The sequence below is a fragment of the Pteronotus mesoamericanus genome, unplaced genomic scaffold (genome assembly GCF_021234165.1).
Source record: "Pteronotus mesoamericanus isolate MK-2021 breed Mesoamerican mustached bat unplaced genomic scaffold, CSHL_Meso_final contig_164, whole genome shotgun sequence".
In the NCBI taxonomy this organism is placed as follows: Eukaryota; Metazoa; Chordata; class Mammalia; order Chiroptera; family Mormoopidae; genus Pteronotus; species Pteronotus mesoamericanus.
The window spans coordinates 23,505,523-23,523,475 of record NW_026555065.1 but is presented as its reverse complement, the minus strand read 5'-3'; the positions used below and the strand labels follow the sequence as shown (position 1 = coordinate 23,523,475).

Here is a 17,953-nt window from a genome sequence, read left to right as displayed (position 1 = left end):
TTCATGTCTTTGACATTTCTGAAAAGTACTAATCAGTTATTCTTTAACATCCCAAAACTTGTGGTTTTCTGGTGTTCTCTCATGACTGAAGTCACATTATACATTTGGCAGAATTCCACAGAAATGACGTGTTGCTCTCAGTGTATAACATCAAGGAGTTCATGATGTTAAAATTTATATTACTAGTGATGTTTACTTTGATCATTTGGTTAAAATGCATTCTGCCAGTTTTCACTACTACAGCTACTATGTTTCCTTTTGTACTATTATATGTATTGTGGGGCAGATGCTTTGAGTCTATGCAAATTGTCTCTCCTTTAACTTTTGCCCTCTAATTACCACATTCATCTATTTCCCTTCTTGCTTCTATACTTACTAATTCAAATTCTACTGTAAGGAAGAACTGCTCCTTCTACCTTACCTTTTTGTGAATTCATTTATTTATAACAGTATGAACCCATAAATAGTTCTTTATTCTATGGGTTAAAATCTAGAATTATTATTATACATTGTTTCTCAAATTATTCTAACTTTGGTCGTGAGCAACACCTTCAGGCTGGCTCCTGCGATCCTTTGACAAGCCCAGCATACTCCACGCCTGCCAATGCCCAATCTCTTTTCAACCACTTCCTTACTTTCTGGCACTACAAGATGTTTAAGGCACACCTTGTATTAAACTACTCCCCCAGGAACTAGGAGCCCTAGTTCCTTTTATCAGAGAATAAAAGGTGTTTAGAAACCAAGGTCTGGGTGCTAGGTATACTCATTGTTATTGGGGTGTCACTCCTCCTAGCTCTCTCAGCAAACAGAGATTAAGAAAAACACAACACATACTAATCCACACATACACACCCAACTTTATTTCTATATTTATTTATATGTCCATGAAAAACCATATACGGACACCTCTGATTTCAATCAAACTTAACACGCTTCATTTTAGCTTCTCCTTTTCTTTTCTTGTAACTTCTTTCTCCAACAGTGAGAAATACAATATATTTATTTGTTCAATTCTAATGATTACATAAAATAGTTTCAAAGTGCTAACTCATTTTACTGTGAGAAACACTTTTATTTTGTTAATCATGGCATTTACGTATAGCTCTTCTGTTCTTTAGCCTTACATAGTCAAAACACTGTTCTCCTTCAGTTACTTAGATGACTTTTTTTATTCTCCACTAGCTGCAACTTAGTATGTTACCCATTTCTAATACAATTAAATTCATTTGCTTCTGTTTTTATTCCTTTTACCTACATATATAACCAACCTCCCTCTCCACCTACATCCTGGTGGGTTTAATTGTTTTGTTCATTTCTAGGGGTATTTTTCAGGAATATGTAAAACATTACTACAGTTCTAAAAATCAGCACTTTACAAAAAGATATACTCAAGACCCCTTCCTTACCCTGCCAGCCTACTCACATCCCTTCCCTTTTTCTACCCTTTTCCTGCCTTGCCCCTATAAGGAATCAATCACTTTAATTCTGATTTATCTTTCTTCAACCTATTTTGAACAAATGAACAGATATTTTTGCATTTTTTTCTAATATGAAAGGTAAGTACTGTAAATACTTGCTCATGGTTTGCTTTTTTAACAGTATGCCCTAGAAATTCCTCATATCAGTTCAGAGAGGTCATCCTCATTCTTTTTTCTTAACAGCAGCACAATAACCCACTATGTAGATCTACCACTGTTTAATTCAAGCCCCATATATGGACATTTAGGTTGTTTCTATTATTTTGCAATTACAAATAACGCTGCAATGAATAACCTTGTGTACATGTTATTTTGTATTGTTCAGGGTTTAGCTTCAGAATCTACTCCTACAAGTGGAAGTGCTGGTTTGAAACATAAGTGCATATGTAAATTGCTGGGTACTGACAACTTTCCCTCCAGACGTTTTCTCTAATTTTTATTCCAAGCAGCAGTGTATGAGACTGCCTTTTTTCCCCATTGCCTCCTTAACAGAGTACGTCATCATATTTAACGTTTTTTACCTGTATGATAGGTGACAAATGGTACCTAGGTGTTATTTTAATTTGTATTACTCCAATTATGAAAGATTATGATCCTTTTTACTATATTTGAGTGCCATTTTATATCTTTTTTTCTAAATTGTCTATTCATGTCAGTTTACCCATCTGCCTACTGAATTTGTGGTCCTTTGTCTCTCAATTTTTAAGAACTATTTATTTTTAGTGATAATTGCCCTTGGATCATAGTATACAACGCAAATAATCTCTCCCAGTTTGCCAGTTGTCTGTTGTCATGTAAAAATTTATTTTGTGGAGTCAAATTTATCAGTATTTTCTTTTATTGCTCCTGAATGCTGAGTCACAGTTAGAAACACTTTTCCTATATGAAGGTTAAATAAGAATGCAACTGTTTGCTCCTAGTATTTGGATTGTTTCATTTTTTTTTTTTTTTTTACACTGATATCCATTTGGAGTATATGAGTGAGACAGAGATCTAATTTTCTTTTTTTCCAAATAGCTATCTTATTGTCCAGCACAACTTATTTTTTTTCCCTTTTACTGAATTTATTGGGGTGATACTGGTTAACAAAATTACATAGGTTTCAGGTGCACAATTCTACAACACTGTACACTATCTTGTGTTCACTACCCCAAGTCAAGTATCCTTCCATCACCATTTATCCCCCCTCACTAATCTCCTCCCCTATCTAGAGCCACTTATTAAAAGAGCAAAAAGAATGCTTAAACATGTTTCTCTTGAATCACTCAGATTTTCTTCTAATGCCTATGATTATTCAGTAACATCCAAATGTCTATAAATTCTCTAAGAAACATATTTCAAAAACTTAATCTTAATTTCCTCTATTATCACCTATATATTTGCCGTCAAGCTCCATTGCTATATGTAAGAAAATTGTTCTTTTTTCAAAGAACACAGTTTTTTTTGGCCAAGGAGCATCACACAATTATTTGTCTTGTGAATTCTGCTTAAATTCTAGAAAAACAGTTAAATGAAGCATTCTCTTAATTCCAACAGATGAGTTTCCTTTCTGAAGTGTCAAGGTATCTAACCCTCACAGCTCCTCTTTAGAGGGCAGGCAGAGGAAACACTCTTGCCACCGCCTGTACTGAAGACGCTCACTTACCTTTGGTAGTTCCTTTTTCACAATGCTGAGCCAGACTTTCCTGCGACGAGCATTAAGCTGCTCAATGGATAAGTGCTTCTTCTTGATGCCTGGAGGAGGTGCATCATGAGAGAACTTGGCAAAGACTTTGGTCTGGTGGTGGTGGCGACGAGGGGATTCTTCAGAGGAAAGTTCTTCATCCCTTCGCCTTTTTTTCTTCACTTTTTTCAACTTGGCTGCAAAGGAAAGAGACTCTCAGAAGGCTGCATTTCCTCCCTTCCACAGGAAGATAGCAATAAAACAACCTCATCACTTTAAGAAAATTCAAGGTTCTTTCCTCATTCCACTTGAGGCTGGCAATGTATATCCCTTTATCTATTCAGGCCCATGAATATTCCAACAGAAAGATCTCACTACCTTGGAAAAGAACACTGGATACTCCCTCTGTTTACATCCAAGAGAAACGGAATAAAAACAAAAGACTGATTTTCTTCTAAACTCAAAAACAGGAAAGAAAGGAAGTATGGGCTCAAGCAATGGTTAAAATAAGAAAACATTTCTATTTGGTGGCAATGTAAGGTAACTAACAAAAAAGAGGAAGAAAAAATGCATTAAATGACTTGTGAAAAGAAAATTATACATGAAACAGAAACCTAATTGAGGGGAGAGGATGTGAAGGATGAGAAAACATGAAAATAAACAATGGGGATGTGGGAGAGAGAAGGGGAAAAGGCTGAAAAGAGTCTTTCTGAGTAGATTTCATACCTTTAGGGGAATAAAATCTGCCCGTACAGTTTAACTTTCCCTTCCTACTTCCTTCCTGACTTCCAGCTGCTTAGAGCTCAGACAGATAGAAATGACACACTCTGGTAAACATGCAAAAAAATACTACAGGAGATCATCAGGAGGTAATCTATTTTAAATCACCCATACAGCAACAATGATAACTTTTACCAGACACTTTAGGTTACTCCCTCATATTTCCCTGTGCATAACCAACTTCTTCCACTCCCAGAACATTTTCAACATTTGGAGATTGTATAGAAGAAAAAAGGAATAAACTAATTTGAATAAACTAGGAACCCACAGTTCTTACGTCTTCATAATTCTAGAAAATGTCATAAACCAAATACAAAATAAGGTTAATAATACAATAAATTAGATGGGGATAGGGAGGTAGTGTTTTTCAGATAAAGCACATTTCTACTAAAAGGATTATGTTCAAGGTCCAAATGTATCAGGAGGCCATACAATATCCTGAAATTAAGAATCAGTAAGTGTGGAAGGCAGATCAATATGCTTACCTTTAAGTTTCTTTTCCTCCTTAAATTTCTTTTTTCTGGGTCCAAGTAGGTGACGTTGTTGCTCATAGAAAGGGTCATATGTGGAGAGCAGGCCTGCACTGTAGTACTGGTACTGCTGCAACTGAAGCAGGCAAAGACAGTGATCCTTAGAAGAGCCTATCTGTGTCCTATAGTATAGTCTCCAAATTATCTTTACTACAGAAAGCTAAGCCAGAGAAAAACCATAATTCCTAAGTACAGTATTCTTCCCACAAAGAGAGCAAGAAAGATTTATTGCCTAAACTTCACATCAAAATGGATTCATTGGCTATGCACATGGTAAGTTGCTGGAAATAATTTAAGAAAGAAAAGCCCTTCATGCTTCTGAATCTCCACCAGAATATTTACTTAGTCCTGACACACAGTGCGGAGCAAAGGTAGGTTTACATTTGTTCATACAGAAAATAATGCAATAATTAATAAATCACAATACAAGAATAAACTCTGTGTTTCATCTACTCACAACTGTAAATCTACTTTTGTTCCATCCTGTATTTGAGAGATGCAATTCTTTGCAGTAAGATCTCCTCTTGGAATTCATCAGCAAGATATAAATCATATTTCTGTTACGAAAAGGTCCTCAGATTTTCAAGATTTCTGATCCAGCTATTTAGGCATATAGTCTTGTATTTGGTTCAGATAGTTACCAGCCATCCCAATACTTTGATCTTTCAAGTATTTTCTCTCTTCATCTCCAACTAAGGGAGACTGACAATATTATGAATAGTGCCTATGTTGCCAGAATTATAACATATCAATATCGATCTTTCTTTCCAGGAACTGGTTTATCCTTTCAAACATTTCATTTAAATTGACCCAAAGCTCTCACTAATTCTGTCACAATTATTACTAAAGGATAAATATGAATATAAATTAAAATCATGTAGTCCACTGTCAAATTGCTTTTCCTGGATTATGGCCAAATGAGTTGTTGAAGGAATAAAATTAGAAGAATGAAACAGAAAACTATTATAAAGTTCTCTGTCAAAGGTCAAAATTAAATGAGCATTCATCAATCTGTATACTTAAAAACCTGTGGACTTCCCCTTTTTGTTTTATTTCAATTAAAAAAAAAACAACAAATATTTTGAGCATCAAGTACCTTAACACTGTACCTTAAGGAGGAATCCTTTGTCTTAATCAAAACAGTCCGATATCTTACTGTTTATCACTTCTACAGGCTTACATCCTTTAGCAAATTATTCAAAGCTTTCTGAACTAACTTTGGACCTTAATTAATTGCTGGAAACTTTTTAGATCTTCGAATATGCTAATGCTTATGTACAAAGTGCTACACTTCTGTCAAAAATCGGAAGGCTTTGGTAACAGCATGCAAATAACTGCCACTTAAAACTATCATCAATCTAATTTTAGAATGTGAAGAAAGGGAGTTTTTTCCAAGATAGGAATATTTCAAAGAGCAAATGTATTACAAAGAAAAAAAAAAACCCACTAGATTTAAAATGGTGTAGCCACTTTGGAAAACAGTCTGACAGTTCCTTAAAAGGGTAAGCACAAAATTACCGTATCACCCAGTGATTCCTCTCCTAGATATATACCAAAGAGGAACAAAAATACATAACCACATGAAAACCTTGAATTCAAATTTTCATGGCATTATTATTCATAATAGCCAAAAGTATAAATAATTCACTATTCATAGCTATGATTCATAATAGCCAAAAAGTAAAAACAATCCAATTAGTTCATCAACTGATGCCTGTATAAATAAAATATGGTATGTCCATACAATGGAATGTTATTTGGCAATAAAAAGAAGCTAAGTATTGATATATGAGGTCTGTCTGGAAAAGTCCAGCTATCATTAATATACTGACAACAGTTTGCACAACATTGATATAACCTGGTAGCAAAGGAGAGCAGACTGGAATGCGCCATGCATGAACGATGACAACTTCATTGCACTACTCAGTTGGGGTGGTACACACCACTGAGTGAGCATGTGTACTGTGTGGCCATCACATGGAAAATGACTGAATGAATAAAGCAATGAATCTGCATCAAATTTTGTGTTCAGCTTGAACAATCCTCTGCAGAAAAATATTCAGATGATTCAGAAGGCCACAGGAATGGGCAATGGGTGATTGGTAGCTTCACCACCACAATGCGCCTGCTTACACATCACATCTTCTGCAGTTTTTTGGCAAAACATCAAATCACTCAGGTGACTCAGCCACCCTACAACGCACATTTGGTGTCCTGAGACCTCTGGCTTTTCCCTAAACTAAAATCACCTATGAAAGGGAAGAGATTTCAGACCGTTGCTGAGATTCAGGATAATGCAATGGGGCAGCTGATGGTTAATGGGAGAACTGTGTGAGGTCCCAAGGTGCCTACTTTGAAATGCCACCGTCCTATGTACACTCTTTCTTGTATCTTCAATAAATGTCTCTGTTTTTCATATTATATGGCTGGATACCTTGTGGGCATACCTCGTATGCTACAACGTAGGTGAACCTTGAAAACATGCTAAGTGAGAGGAACAGAATACAAAGGACACATGTTTTTTCATTTGTATGAAATATCTAGAATAGACACATTTATAGAGACAAGAGATGGACTAATGACTGTCTGGAGCTGAGAGGAATGGAGAGAATGGGGGGCAACAATTAAGGGGAGTGGGATTTCTGTGTGCAGTAACAAAACAATCTCAATTAGATAGTGATAAGTTACATAACAGTTACACTGAATTGTACACCTTAGAAGGCTGAATTTTTTATTAAAGATTTTGTGTTTATTTTTAGAGGGGGGAAAGAAGGGAGAAAGAGAGGGAGAAACTCTGATGAGAGAAAAATCAATCAATGGGTTGCTCCTTGCATACCCACAACCAGGGACCTGGCCCGCATCCCAGGCATGTGCTCTGACCAGGAAGCAAACCAGCAACCCTTCTGTCTGTGGCACAGTGTCCAAGACATTGAGCAACACTAGTGAGGGCTAGAAGGCTTAATTTTTTTTGGTATGTAAAATATATTTCAATAAAGCTGTCACTATGGCAACTATCACCACCATCTAAATATAAGGTTAAAATGATGGATCTTCAATGACTACAGCCCTGAGGGTAATACCCAGCATGAAGGTCTGTTACATCTCCTGAAACTCTTACCTCCTTGTCTTTACTGTACTTATTCTGGTGGAGTTTCTTATATTTGTGCAGCCGCAACATGTTATGAAGTTCTTCTCTGCTGAGATTGAGTTCTTCTTCCTCTTCCTCCTCCTCTTCTTCCTCTTCTTCCTCATTGTCTTCACTTTGAGAATCTGCCTCACTGGACTCATCACTTAACAGAATGCTCTGAAAAGGGAGGAAATGGAAATGATACCTCCATGGTGAAGCAATTCCTTTTACAATACAAGCATTTTTAAAAACTGAATTTATTGGGGTGAAATTCATTAATAAAATTATACAGATTTCAGGTGTACAATTCTATAATGCATCATCTGTATATTGTATTGTGTGTTCAACATCCCAAGACAATAGAAGTATTTTTTATCCAGGTCCAAAACAATGACAAAAACAGATGGAGGACAGTCATTCTAGTTTCCTTTATACTATTCTTTGCCAATTCAACTGAAAAACAAAAGGATAGCAATTAAATCCAGGGGGAACAAAGTAAAGAGCACTAAAACATGGGAAATGCTATAAACATCAACAAAGCTAGAATTCACTAAATACTTACACTATACATAAGATAGTTTAACTAAATGGCAAATACCAAAGCAAAAACAAAAAACAAAAAACAAAAAACCAACCAACCACCCTGTGCTGGCAAATAAACAATTCCTAAATCCACTGATGAATGAGTAAACAAAATGTGGTATTATATAGATAATGAAGTATTACTAATCAATAAAAAGGAATAAAGTACTGCTATGTGGCACATCAATGAACCTTGAAAATGTTATGCTGAGTGAAAGAAGCCAGACACAAAAGGCAACATATTACATGATTCTGTTTCTATGAAATGTCCAGAATAGACAAGTCCATAGAGACAGAAAACAGATCAGTGGTTGCCAGAGGCTGAGGATGTAGAGAATGATAAGTGACTCCTAATGAGTAGAGGTTTCTTTCTGGAGTGATGAAAATGTTTTGGAAACAGTGATGATACACAAAACTTTATTAATATACTAGAAATAACTAAATCATACACTTTATAACGGTAGATTTTATGGCATGTGAATTATATCTCAATTTTTTAAAATGTGATGACTAAACAAAGATTTCTGCATTCGCAACAGCTTAAAGTCTCACTGACATGAAGCAAATCAGGTCTTTTACCCACCAGCCTTTTAAAGGGCCTAGATATAATAATAAAAGAATACCTTTAAGTTACATTCCATTCTTCACAAGAAAAGTATGAAACAGAGAAACAATTATTTTCAATAGAAGAAATGCTATCCTTAACTCAGTTTGGCCAATGACAGTAAGCTTGTGAGAGTATTAACCAGATCGTACCACTCTTGCTTATAAAGGCTTCAATGGCTTAGCGCTGTTACTAGAGTAAAACACAAATTCCTTGACATGGTGTACAAAGGCCTTCAGAGATCAGGCTCTCTAACCTCATTTTCTATCATGCCCTAATTTACTGTCTTCCAACCATGGCAGCCTTCTTTCTCCCCTAAACACACTGACTTCCTTCCTTTCTCAGAACTTCTGCAGTCATTCCTCTTTTTTGTTATTTTTAAAATATACTTTATTGATTATGCTTTAACAGTAGTCCTAATTTCTCCCCTTTTGTCTTGCTCTACTTGATACCCTCATTCCCTCTAGCAACCCCCCTCTTAGTTAATGTCCATGGTTGTACATATAAGTTCTTTCACTTCTCCATTTCCTACACTATTCTTAACATCCCTGTCTATTTTGTACCTACCAATTTATGCGTTTTAGTCCCTGCACCTTTTCCCCCATTCTCCTCCCTCCAAGCTGATAACCCCCCAAGTATCTCCCTATCTATGATTCTGTTTCTGTTCTGCTTATTTGCTTGATTTGTTTTTTCACATTCAGTTGTTGATAGTTGTGAATTTGTTGCCATTTTAATGTTCATAGTTTTGATCTTCTTTTTCTTAATTAAGACTCTTTAACATTTCATATAATAATTGCTTGGTGATGATGAACTCCTTTAGCTTTACCTTGTCTTGAAAGCACTTTATCTGCCCTTCCATTCTAAATGATAGCTTTGCTGGATAGAGTAATCTAGGTTGTAGGTCCTTGCTTTTCATCACTTCGAATATTTCTTACCAGCCAGTCCCTTCTTGCCTGCAAGGTTTCTTTTGGGAAATTAGCTGACAGTGTTATGGGAACTCCTTTATAGGTAACACTCTGCTTTTCTCTTGCTGCTTTTAAGATTCTCTTTATCTTTAGCCTTTGGCATTTTAATTATGATGTGTCTTGGTGTATTCTTCTTTGGGTCCAACTTGTTTGGGACTCTCTGTGCTTCCTGGACTTGTATTCTATTTCCTTCACCAAATTAGGGAAGTTTTCTTTTTTCAAGTAAGTTTTCAATTTTTTGCTCTTCCTCTTCTTCTGGCATCCCTATGATTCAGATATTGGTACGTCTGGAGATGTCCCAGGAGCTTCTTATTCTGTCCTCAATTTTTGGAATTCTTGTTTTTTCTTGCTGTTCTGATTGAATGCCTTCTTCTTCATTATGCTCCAAAACATTGATCTGATTCTCAGTTTCATCTCCTCCACTACTGGTTCCCTGTAGACTTTTATTTCACATAATGTAAACTTCATCTCTGCCTGGGTATTTTTTATGCTGCTGCCATACTCAATGAGTTCTTTGAGCATCCTGATAGCTAGTGTTTTGAACTCTGCATTTAATAGGTTGGTTATCTCTATTTCATTTCGTTCTTTTCCTGGACTTTTCTTCTGTTTTTCCACTTGGGCCATATTTCTTTGACTCTTCAGTTTGGCCTCCCTCTGTTTCTGTGTATTAGGTAGAGTTGCTTTGATTCCCTATCTTAGTAGCACGGCCTGTTATAGAAGAGCAGATCTGTAAATTGTGTGGAGTAGAGCCAAAAGGTCACCAGGTTTGGGCAATCCATTTCACCACACCTGTGGCTGTGTGGGGGAAGGGCTCAGAGAAGGGACAATGTCACTGCCTGACTTCTGGAGATTTGCCTGGGTGGAAGCTGTTTCCTGACAGTCATCCTGTTTCCAGTCACTTCACTTTCTTCCTGTACGCCACTTGCACCTTTCCAGCTTTTGCCCTGATGCTGAATCCCAGAGGGGGGTGGATCTGCGTAAGTCCTAAGTCTGTGAAGTCCCTTCAAGAGGAGCTTCCTGGTAATCCCGCAGTCTCTTCTGCCACCCCAGCCCCCACTGGTCTTTACAGCCAGAAGCTATGGGATTTCTCTTCCTGGCACTGGAACCCTGAGCTGCTGGGTTGTCTGATTTGGGACCTCACTCCCAAGGTCACCCTCCTGATTTTTATCCACTGCACATGAATGTGGGACCATGGCTCCATGCCTCTCTGCCCTTCCTACTCGTCTGGATGAATGTGGCTTTTTTAAATCTTTGGTTGTCAGATATCCACACAGCTCGATTTTCTGATCGTTCTGGGTGATATCTGTTTTGTAAACTAGCTGTAATTTCTACCATAATTGTGTGAGGGGGTGAGGCTTGTTTACTCACCCCTTCATCTTGACCAGAAATCTCTAAGTTATTCCTTCTAATTGAAATGCCCACATGTGAAACCTTCACATAGTTCTCTCTGATCATTCAGAAATCAGTTAAAATGTTACTTCTTTAAAGCCATATTTATTTATTTGTTTACAGGCGTACTCGCTGCCGCCCTCCATTAGAATTTAAATTTCACAGAGCAGGAATCCTGACTACCTACAACAGTATCTGGCTTGTAGGGTTTGTTCAATCAACATTTGGTGGATGAATAAAATACTCAAGGACCGGTGAAAAGCAGGTTAAATATCCCAATTACAGTATGACGCAGTGAAGGCAAGGATCTTATCTAATATACACTTGTACTCCCTCGATCCACAGTGCTTCATACTCAACAATGTTTACTAAAATAAACTTCAATGAGTCTTCTAGATTCCTCTCTATAATCTCTTCAAAAAACTACACCCAGAATAAAAAAACTCATCTCTACAAAAATCCCTGCCAATGTGTCAGAATGCATCAATATCTTTCCCTTTTATTTGCAGTTAGATTATTCAAATTCTGAACATTGTCTTCTCTTACCTTTAGCCACTTCCTGCTTTTCTTCAACTTAGAGAAGTTATATAAATTTCCCTTGTCAGATTTTGATTCTGTGTAAAGAAACATAAATAAATAAATAAATAAATGAGAAGAATGAGCTGTGGCTGGTGTGGCTCAGTGGACTGAGCATCGGCCTATGAAACGAAATGTCATTGGTTTGAATCCTGGTCAGGGCACTTGCCTGGGTTGTGGGCCAGGTCCCCAGTTGGGGTCATGCAAGAGGCCATGGATCAATGTTTCTCTCACACATCGATGTTTCTCTCCCTCTCTTTCTCCCTCCCTCCTCTCTCTAAAAATAAATAAATAAAATCTTAAAAAAAAAAAAAAAAAAAAAAAAAAGGAATGACTACCCCAATATAACTGATAGTCTGAAGAGGAATCTCATATCACACTGACCTGACTGTAGAACTCCATTCAGTGAGTACGTGTTTAACATTCCAGAATTGCTTGCTCCAGAAGATTCACCAAGCAAAGAATTTGGAGGTTCTTCCTTAATTTGGATTAAGGGATCTCCAGACTGGGGCAATAAAGGATTATTGTCATCCAGTCCATCTTCACTTTCATCACTATAAATTGAAGAATGGTAAATCCACACTCAGAGCTGATCCAGCAAAATATTATAACTTATGCTTAAGACTGAACATTTTAGCCCTAGCCAGTGTGGCTCAGTTGGTTCAAACACTGTCCCATAAACCAGAAAGTCGTGGGTTCAATTCCCCGTCAAGGTGCATATCTAGGTTGCAGATTCAGTCCCCAATCAGGGTGGGCAGAGAGGCAACTGATATTTCTCTCCCACATTGATTTTTCTTTCCCTCTCTCCCCACCTCCCTTTCCCGCTTTCTAAAATCAATAAGCATGTCCTTTGGTGAGGTTAAAAAAAGAAAAAGACTAGAGGACACCAACATTTTACAGAAGAAGCTGATCCTTTGATAAGTTCACTGTGTTTTATTTGAAAGGAAGACTATCAAACGTGCTAAAAATCATAAAGCTTAATTCTAAAATCCACAGCGATACTGGAAATCAGAAATACGGCTGAACATCATAGTGGGAAGATGGACTAGGATACCTAGAAATATTCCTGTTGAAGATGGCTGATGTTTGTCGCAGGAAATGGTCCAACCGGAGGGCCCTCTCCAGGTACTGAAGGTAGAGGGGCTTTGCCAGCTCAGTGCAGCCGCCATCGTCCCCGGCACCCAACTCCGAGGCCATAGAACAAATCTGTCTTCATGCACAAGGGTTTCCGACTGCACAGCTGTAGGATGGAGATAAGTAGTCAATAATGAAACACTATTATATTCTCACTTTATCTTGCCTCTTGTTATCAGTGTGAAAAGAAATCAGATCTAGTCTGCAGCAAGATCATCATAATGCTCACGACAGACACTGCCTTCTAATGCAAAGGCAAAAGTTAAAAGGATAAGAACACCAAAATGCAGAAAAATTGTCCTGTTTTAATGGAAATTCCTATTACAGTTCTTTGGAACGGTGCCTTTAAATTTTCACCCATTTCTCTTTTACCCTACAATTAACAATTACTCACATTAACCCAAATCTATACCACAAGCTGATTTCTGTATACCTCAGAGAAGACCAGTACCTCAGAATCACCCTCAAAACAGCTGCTCCATTTTTTTTTCATTTTGTATTTTTACATATCTGTGAGGTATTCCATTTACAAGAGATTAGGTATATTGGCAGAGTATTTTACTATCCCTTGCAAAACATGCCGTAAAGTATAGAAGTGACTTAGGAAACAAGCAAAAAAAGTCAGGAGGAGAAACATAGGTATAGACTATAGCATTCATTCTCTTTGCTACTTTTAAGTTGTTACAGATAATGTTAAAAGCCAGAGTATCTTCACTAGAGAAATAATCAGTACAACAATTTTCCATCTTTCATGTAACATCTTCTGCCTTGTCTTATTACCTTGTTATCTTTAAAAATTAAGAAGTTAAGCCATGATTAGATGAGAATACATAGAACAATTAGATCACCATCTGACATACAGTGAGGACTCAAGTGGTAGTGTTTTAAAAATTCATAATCTAACAAACTATGGTATCAACTTTAAATGAAACCACAATATCTTTACCTTGAGTTATCTTTTTATTAGTTTTTAAATTTTCCTACTATAATCTTTCTACTTATGGAAATGTTAGAAATTCCCCTGCAATTGATCTACAAATTCAACACAACCCCTATCAAAATCTCAGCAAGATGCCATTGTTTTTTTTTTCTTTCAGAAATTGACAACCTGATTCTTAAAACTTATATGGAAACTCAAAGAAACCAGAATAGCCAAAATAATTCTTTAAAAGAACAGGGTTGCATGACTTACACTCCTGATTTTAAAACATATTAAGGCCCTGGCTAGTGTGGCTCAGTGGACTGAACGCCAACTTGCCAACTGAAAGGTTGCTGGTTTGATTCTAGTCAGGGCACATGCCACAATAGTGGGCATGTAAGAGGCAACTGATAGCTGTTTCTCTAACATATCAGTGTTTTCTCTCCCTCTCTTTCTCCTTCCCTTCCCCTCTCTCTAAAAATAAGTAAATAAAATATTTTTAAAAAGCTATAAAGCTACAGTAATCAGGCCAGTGTGATACTAGAATAAGGATAACCATATAAACCAACAGAACGTATCTAAGAATCCAAAACAAACTCTTACATAATGTCAATAAATTTTTTTAATTCTTAAATTTATTTCACTTTTAAAATTAAAAAAAAACTTTTTCAATTACAGTTGACTTTCAATAATGTGTTAGTTTCAGTATACAGCATAGTATTTAGACACTTAAATAACTTACAAAGTAACACCCTTACAAGTGTAATATCAATCTGACACCACACAATTATTACAATACTATTGCCTCTATTCCCTATATATACTTTATGTCCCTGTGACTACTATGAAACTGTCCATTTGTACTTCTATTTACCTTAATCCCCCTTCCATCTGGCAACCAAGAGCTTGTTTTCTGTATGAGTTTGTCCCTCTTTTGTTCGTTCATTTTTTAAGACTTTATGTGTTAAGTGAAATCACATGGTATTTGTCTTTCTATTTCACTTAGCATAATATGTTCTATGCCCATCCATGCTGTCAAAAATGGTAAGATTTCATAATTTTTTTATGGCCAACAAAAATTCTATTATGTATATGTACCACCTTTTCTTTATCTAACAGTCTATCAATGGACATTGGGTTGCTTTCATATTCTGACTATTGTAAAGAATGCTGCAATAGACACAAGGATGCATATATATTTTTGAAATAATGTTAGGTCATATGGTAGTTCTATTTTTAATATTTTAAAGAACCTCCATACTGTTTTCCACAGTGGCTGCACCAATTTGTAATCCCACCAGCAGTGCATAAGGGTTCCCTTTTCTCCACATCCTCACCAACATTTGTCACTTGTTCTTTATTGATGATAGCCATTCTGACAGGTGTACGGTGACATCTCACTGTGGTTTTAATTTGCATTTCTCTGATGAGTAGTGACATTGAGCATCTTTTCATGTCTATTGGCCATCTGTATGTCCTCTCTGAAGAATGTCTATTCAGGCCCTGTGCCCATTTAAATCAGATCATTTTGTCCTGGGGTGGGTGGGGGGGTGTGTGTGTGTTAGTTATGTTGTATGAGTTCTTTATAGATTTGGGTTATTAACCTCTTATGTATCACTAGCAAATATCTGCTCCCATTCAGTAGGTTGTTCCTTTTGTTGATGGTTTCCTTTGATACATAAAAACTTTTTAGTTTGATATAGTCCCATTTGTTTATCTTTTGTTTCCCTTGCCTGAGGAGATATAAATATTACTAAGTGTAAAGTCAAGAAGTTTACTAGCTGTGTTTTTTCTAGGAGTTTTATGGTTTTGGGTCTTGCCTTTAGGTCTTCAATCCATTTTGAGTTTACTCTTGTATATGGTATAAGAGAGTGGCCTAGTTCCTTTTTTTTGCATTTATCTGTCCAGTTTTCCCAACACCATTTATTAAAGAGACTGTCTTTATTCTGCTGTATATTCTTGTCTCCTTTGTCATACATTAATTGACCATATAGGCATTTGTTTATTTCTGGGCTCTCTATTCTGTTCCAGTTATTTACATGTCTTCTTTAATGCCAGTACCATGCTGTTTTGGTTACCAGAGTCTTGTAGTTTGGTTTGATATCAGGTTACTTGATACCTCCAACTTGTTCTTTCTCAAGATTGCTGTGGTTCCATCTAAATTTTAGGATTGTTTGTTCTAGTTCTGTAAAAAATGTTATTGGTATTCTGATAGGTATTGCCTTGAGTCTATAGATTACTTTGGGTAAGTATGGACATTTTAAGGCTGTTAATTCTTCCTATCTGTGAGTACAGTATACTCATATGCTTCCATTTATTTGTATCTTCTTCAGTTTCTTCCTTCAATGTCATAATTTTTCAAGTACAGGTCTTTTACCGCCCTTAACTATTAAATAAAGTTAAATTTATTAAATGTATTTTATTACGCCCTGGCTGGTGTGGCTCAGTGGATTGAGCACCAGCCTGTGAGCCAAAGGGTTGTTGGTTTGATTCCCAGTCAGGGCACATGCCTGGATTGTGGGCCAGCTCCCCTGTAGGGGGCATGTGAGAGGAAACCACACACTGATGTTTCTCTCCTTCTCTTTCTCCCTTCTTTCCCCTCGCTCTAAAAATAAATAAATAAAATCTTAAAAAAAAATTCACACAAACAGAAGGTGAAATAAAGAGCTTCCCAAATACAAAATAAAGATCATTGCCAACAAACCAGCATTGCAAGATATATTAAAAGGCCTATTTGAAGGAGTTAAAAAAGAAATAGAAAGAGGAACAGAAGTATAAAGAATAAAATGGCAATAACTAAGTACCTATCAAATATAATAATCTTAAATGTAAACTGATTAAAGGCTCCAATAAAAAAATGTAGGGTAGCTGACTAGATAAGAAAACTTGACCCATATATATGCTGTTTACAAGAGACTCACCTCAGAACAAAAGATATACACAGACTGGAAGTGAAGGAATGAAAAAAAAATATTCCATACAAATGGACAAATGAAAGCAAAAAAAAAAAAAAGGATGAGGTATCAATACTTAGAGAAAATACACTTCAAAACAAAGAGCATACCAAGAGACAAAGAAGGTCACTACATAATACTAAAAAGATCGATCCAACAAGAAGATATAACCCTTGTAAACATATATGCACCTAACAGAGGAGCACCTTTTTATATAGAAAATCTTGGTGGACATTAAGGGAGATATTGACAGCAATGCAGTCATAATAGGGAATTTTAACGACCCACTGACATCAATGGATAGATCCTCCAGACAAAAAAATCAACAAGGCAACAGCAACCTTAAATGACACAGTTGGACTGGAGAGATTTAATTGATATTTACAAAACATTTCATTCCAAAGCAGCAGAATATACATTCTTCTAAAGTGCACATGGAAATAGACTGACAGATATAAGAGGGGAGGAAAGAAGTGGGGACTGATTGAAAGAACATGAAGGGATTAGTCAAACAACATGCATGAAGGACCCATGGACATGACCAACAGTGTGGGGACTGACTACGGAGGTGTGGGGATTGATTACAGAAGTGTGGTGTGGGCTGGGTGGAAGGGGGAGAAGAGGGGAAAATGAGATATGTGTAATAGCATCAACAATAAAACACTAAAATGAAAAAATAAAATAAAGTGCACATGGAACATTGTCAAAGGCAGACTACATGTTAGGACACAAAATAAGTCTCAACAAATTCATGAAGACTGAAATCATATCAAGCATCTTTCTCTGACCACAACTGTATGAAACTAGGTATCAATTACAATAAAAAAACTGAAAAACATTCAAACACATGGAGGCTAAATAACATGTTATTAAACAATAAATTGATTAGCAGTAAGATAAAAGGAAGAATCAAAAGTTACCTGGAAACAAATGAAAGTGAATACACAAGAACCCAAAATCTATGGCACACAGCAAAAGCCATCCTGAGAGGGCAGCTCGCAGCATTACAGGCCTACCTCAAGAAGCAAACAAACAAAACAAACACCTCTAATAAATAATCTAACTCTACACCTAAAAGAACTAAAAAAAGAACAACAAATAATTCCCAGACTAAGTAGAAGGAAGGAAATAAAAGAGATTAGAGCAGAAACAAATGACATAGAGACTACAAAAAAACATTACAAAGAATCAATGAAACCAAGAGCTGGTTCTTTGAGAAGATATACAAGATTAACGAACTTTTAACAAGACT

General features: G+C 36.5%; 1 protein-coding gene across 1 annotated transcript in view; it reads right to left on the bottom strand.

Annotated features, from left to right (window-relative positions):
• Nucleotides 1-17,953, bottom strand: part of INO80 (INO80 complex ATPase subunit) — a 122,332-nt gene that overhangs the window by 87,743 nt on the left and 16,636 nt on the right. Inside the window, exons 2-7 of the mRNA XM_054565572.1 lie at nucleotides 12,749-12,934; nucleotides 12,079-12,248; nucleotides 11,665-11,732; nucleotides 7,570-7,755; nucleotides 4,407-4,527; nucleotides 3,124-3,338 (exon numbers count right to left, since the gene is read on the bottom strand). Of these exons, the coding sequence (XP_054421547.1) occupies nucleotides 3,124-3,338; nucleotides 4,407-4,527; nucleotides 7,570-7,755; nucleotides 11,665-11,732; nucleotides 12,079-12,248; nucleotides 12,749-12,891 (903 nt within the window). The 5' untranslated portion in view covers nucleotides 12,892-12,934. The remainder of the gene's footprint in view (nucleotides 1-3,123; nucleotides 3,339-4,406; nucleotides 4,528-7,569; nucleotides 7,756-11,664; nucleotides 11,733-12,078; nucleotides 12,249-12,748; nucleotides 12,935-17,953) is intronic.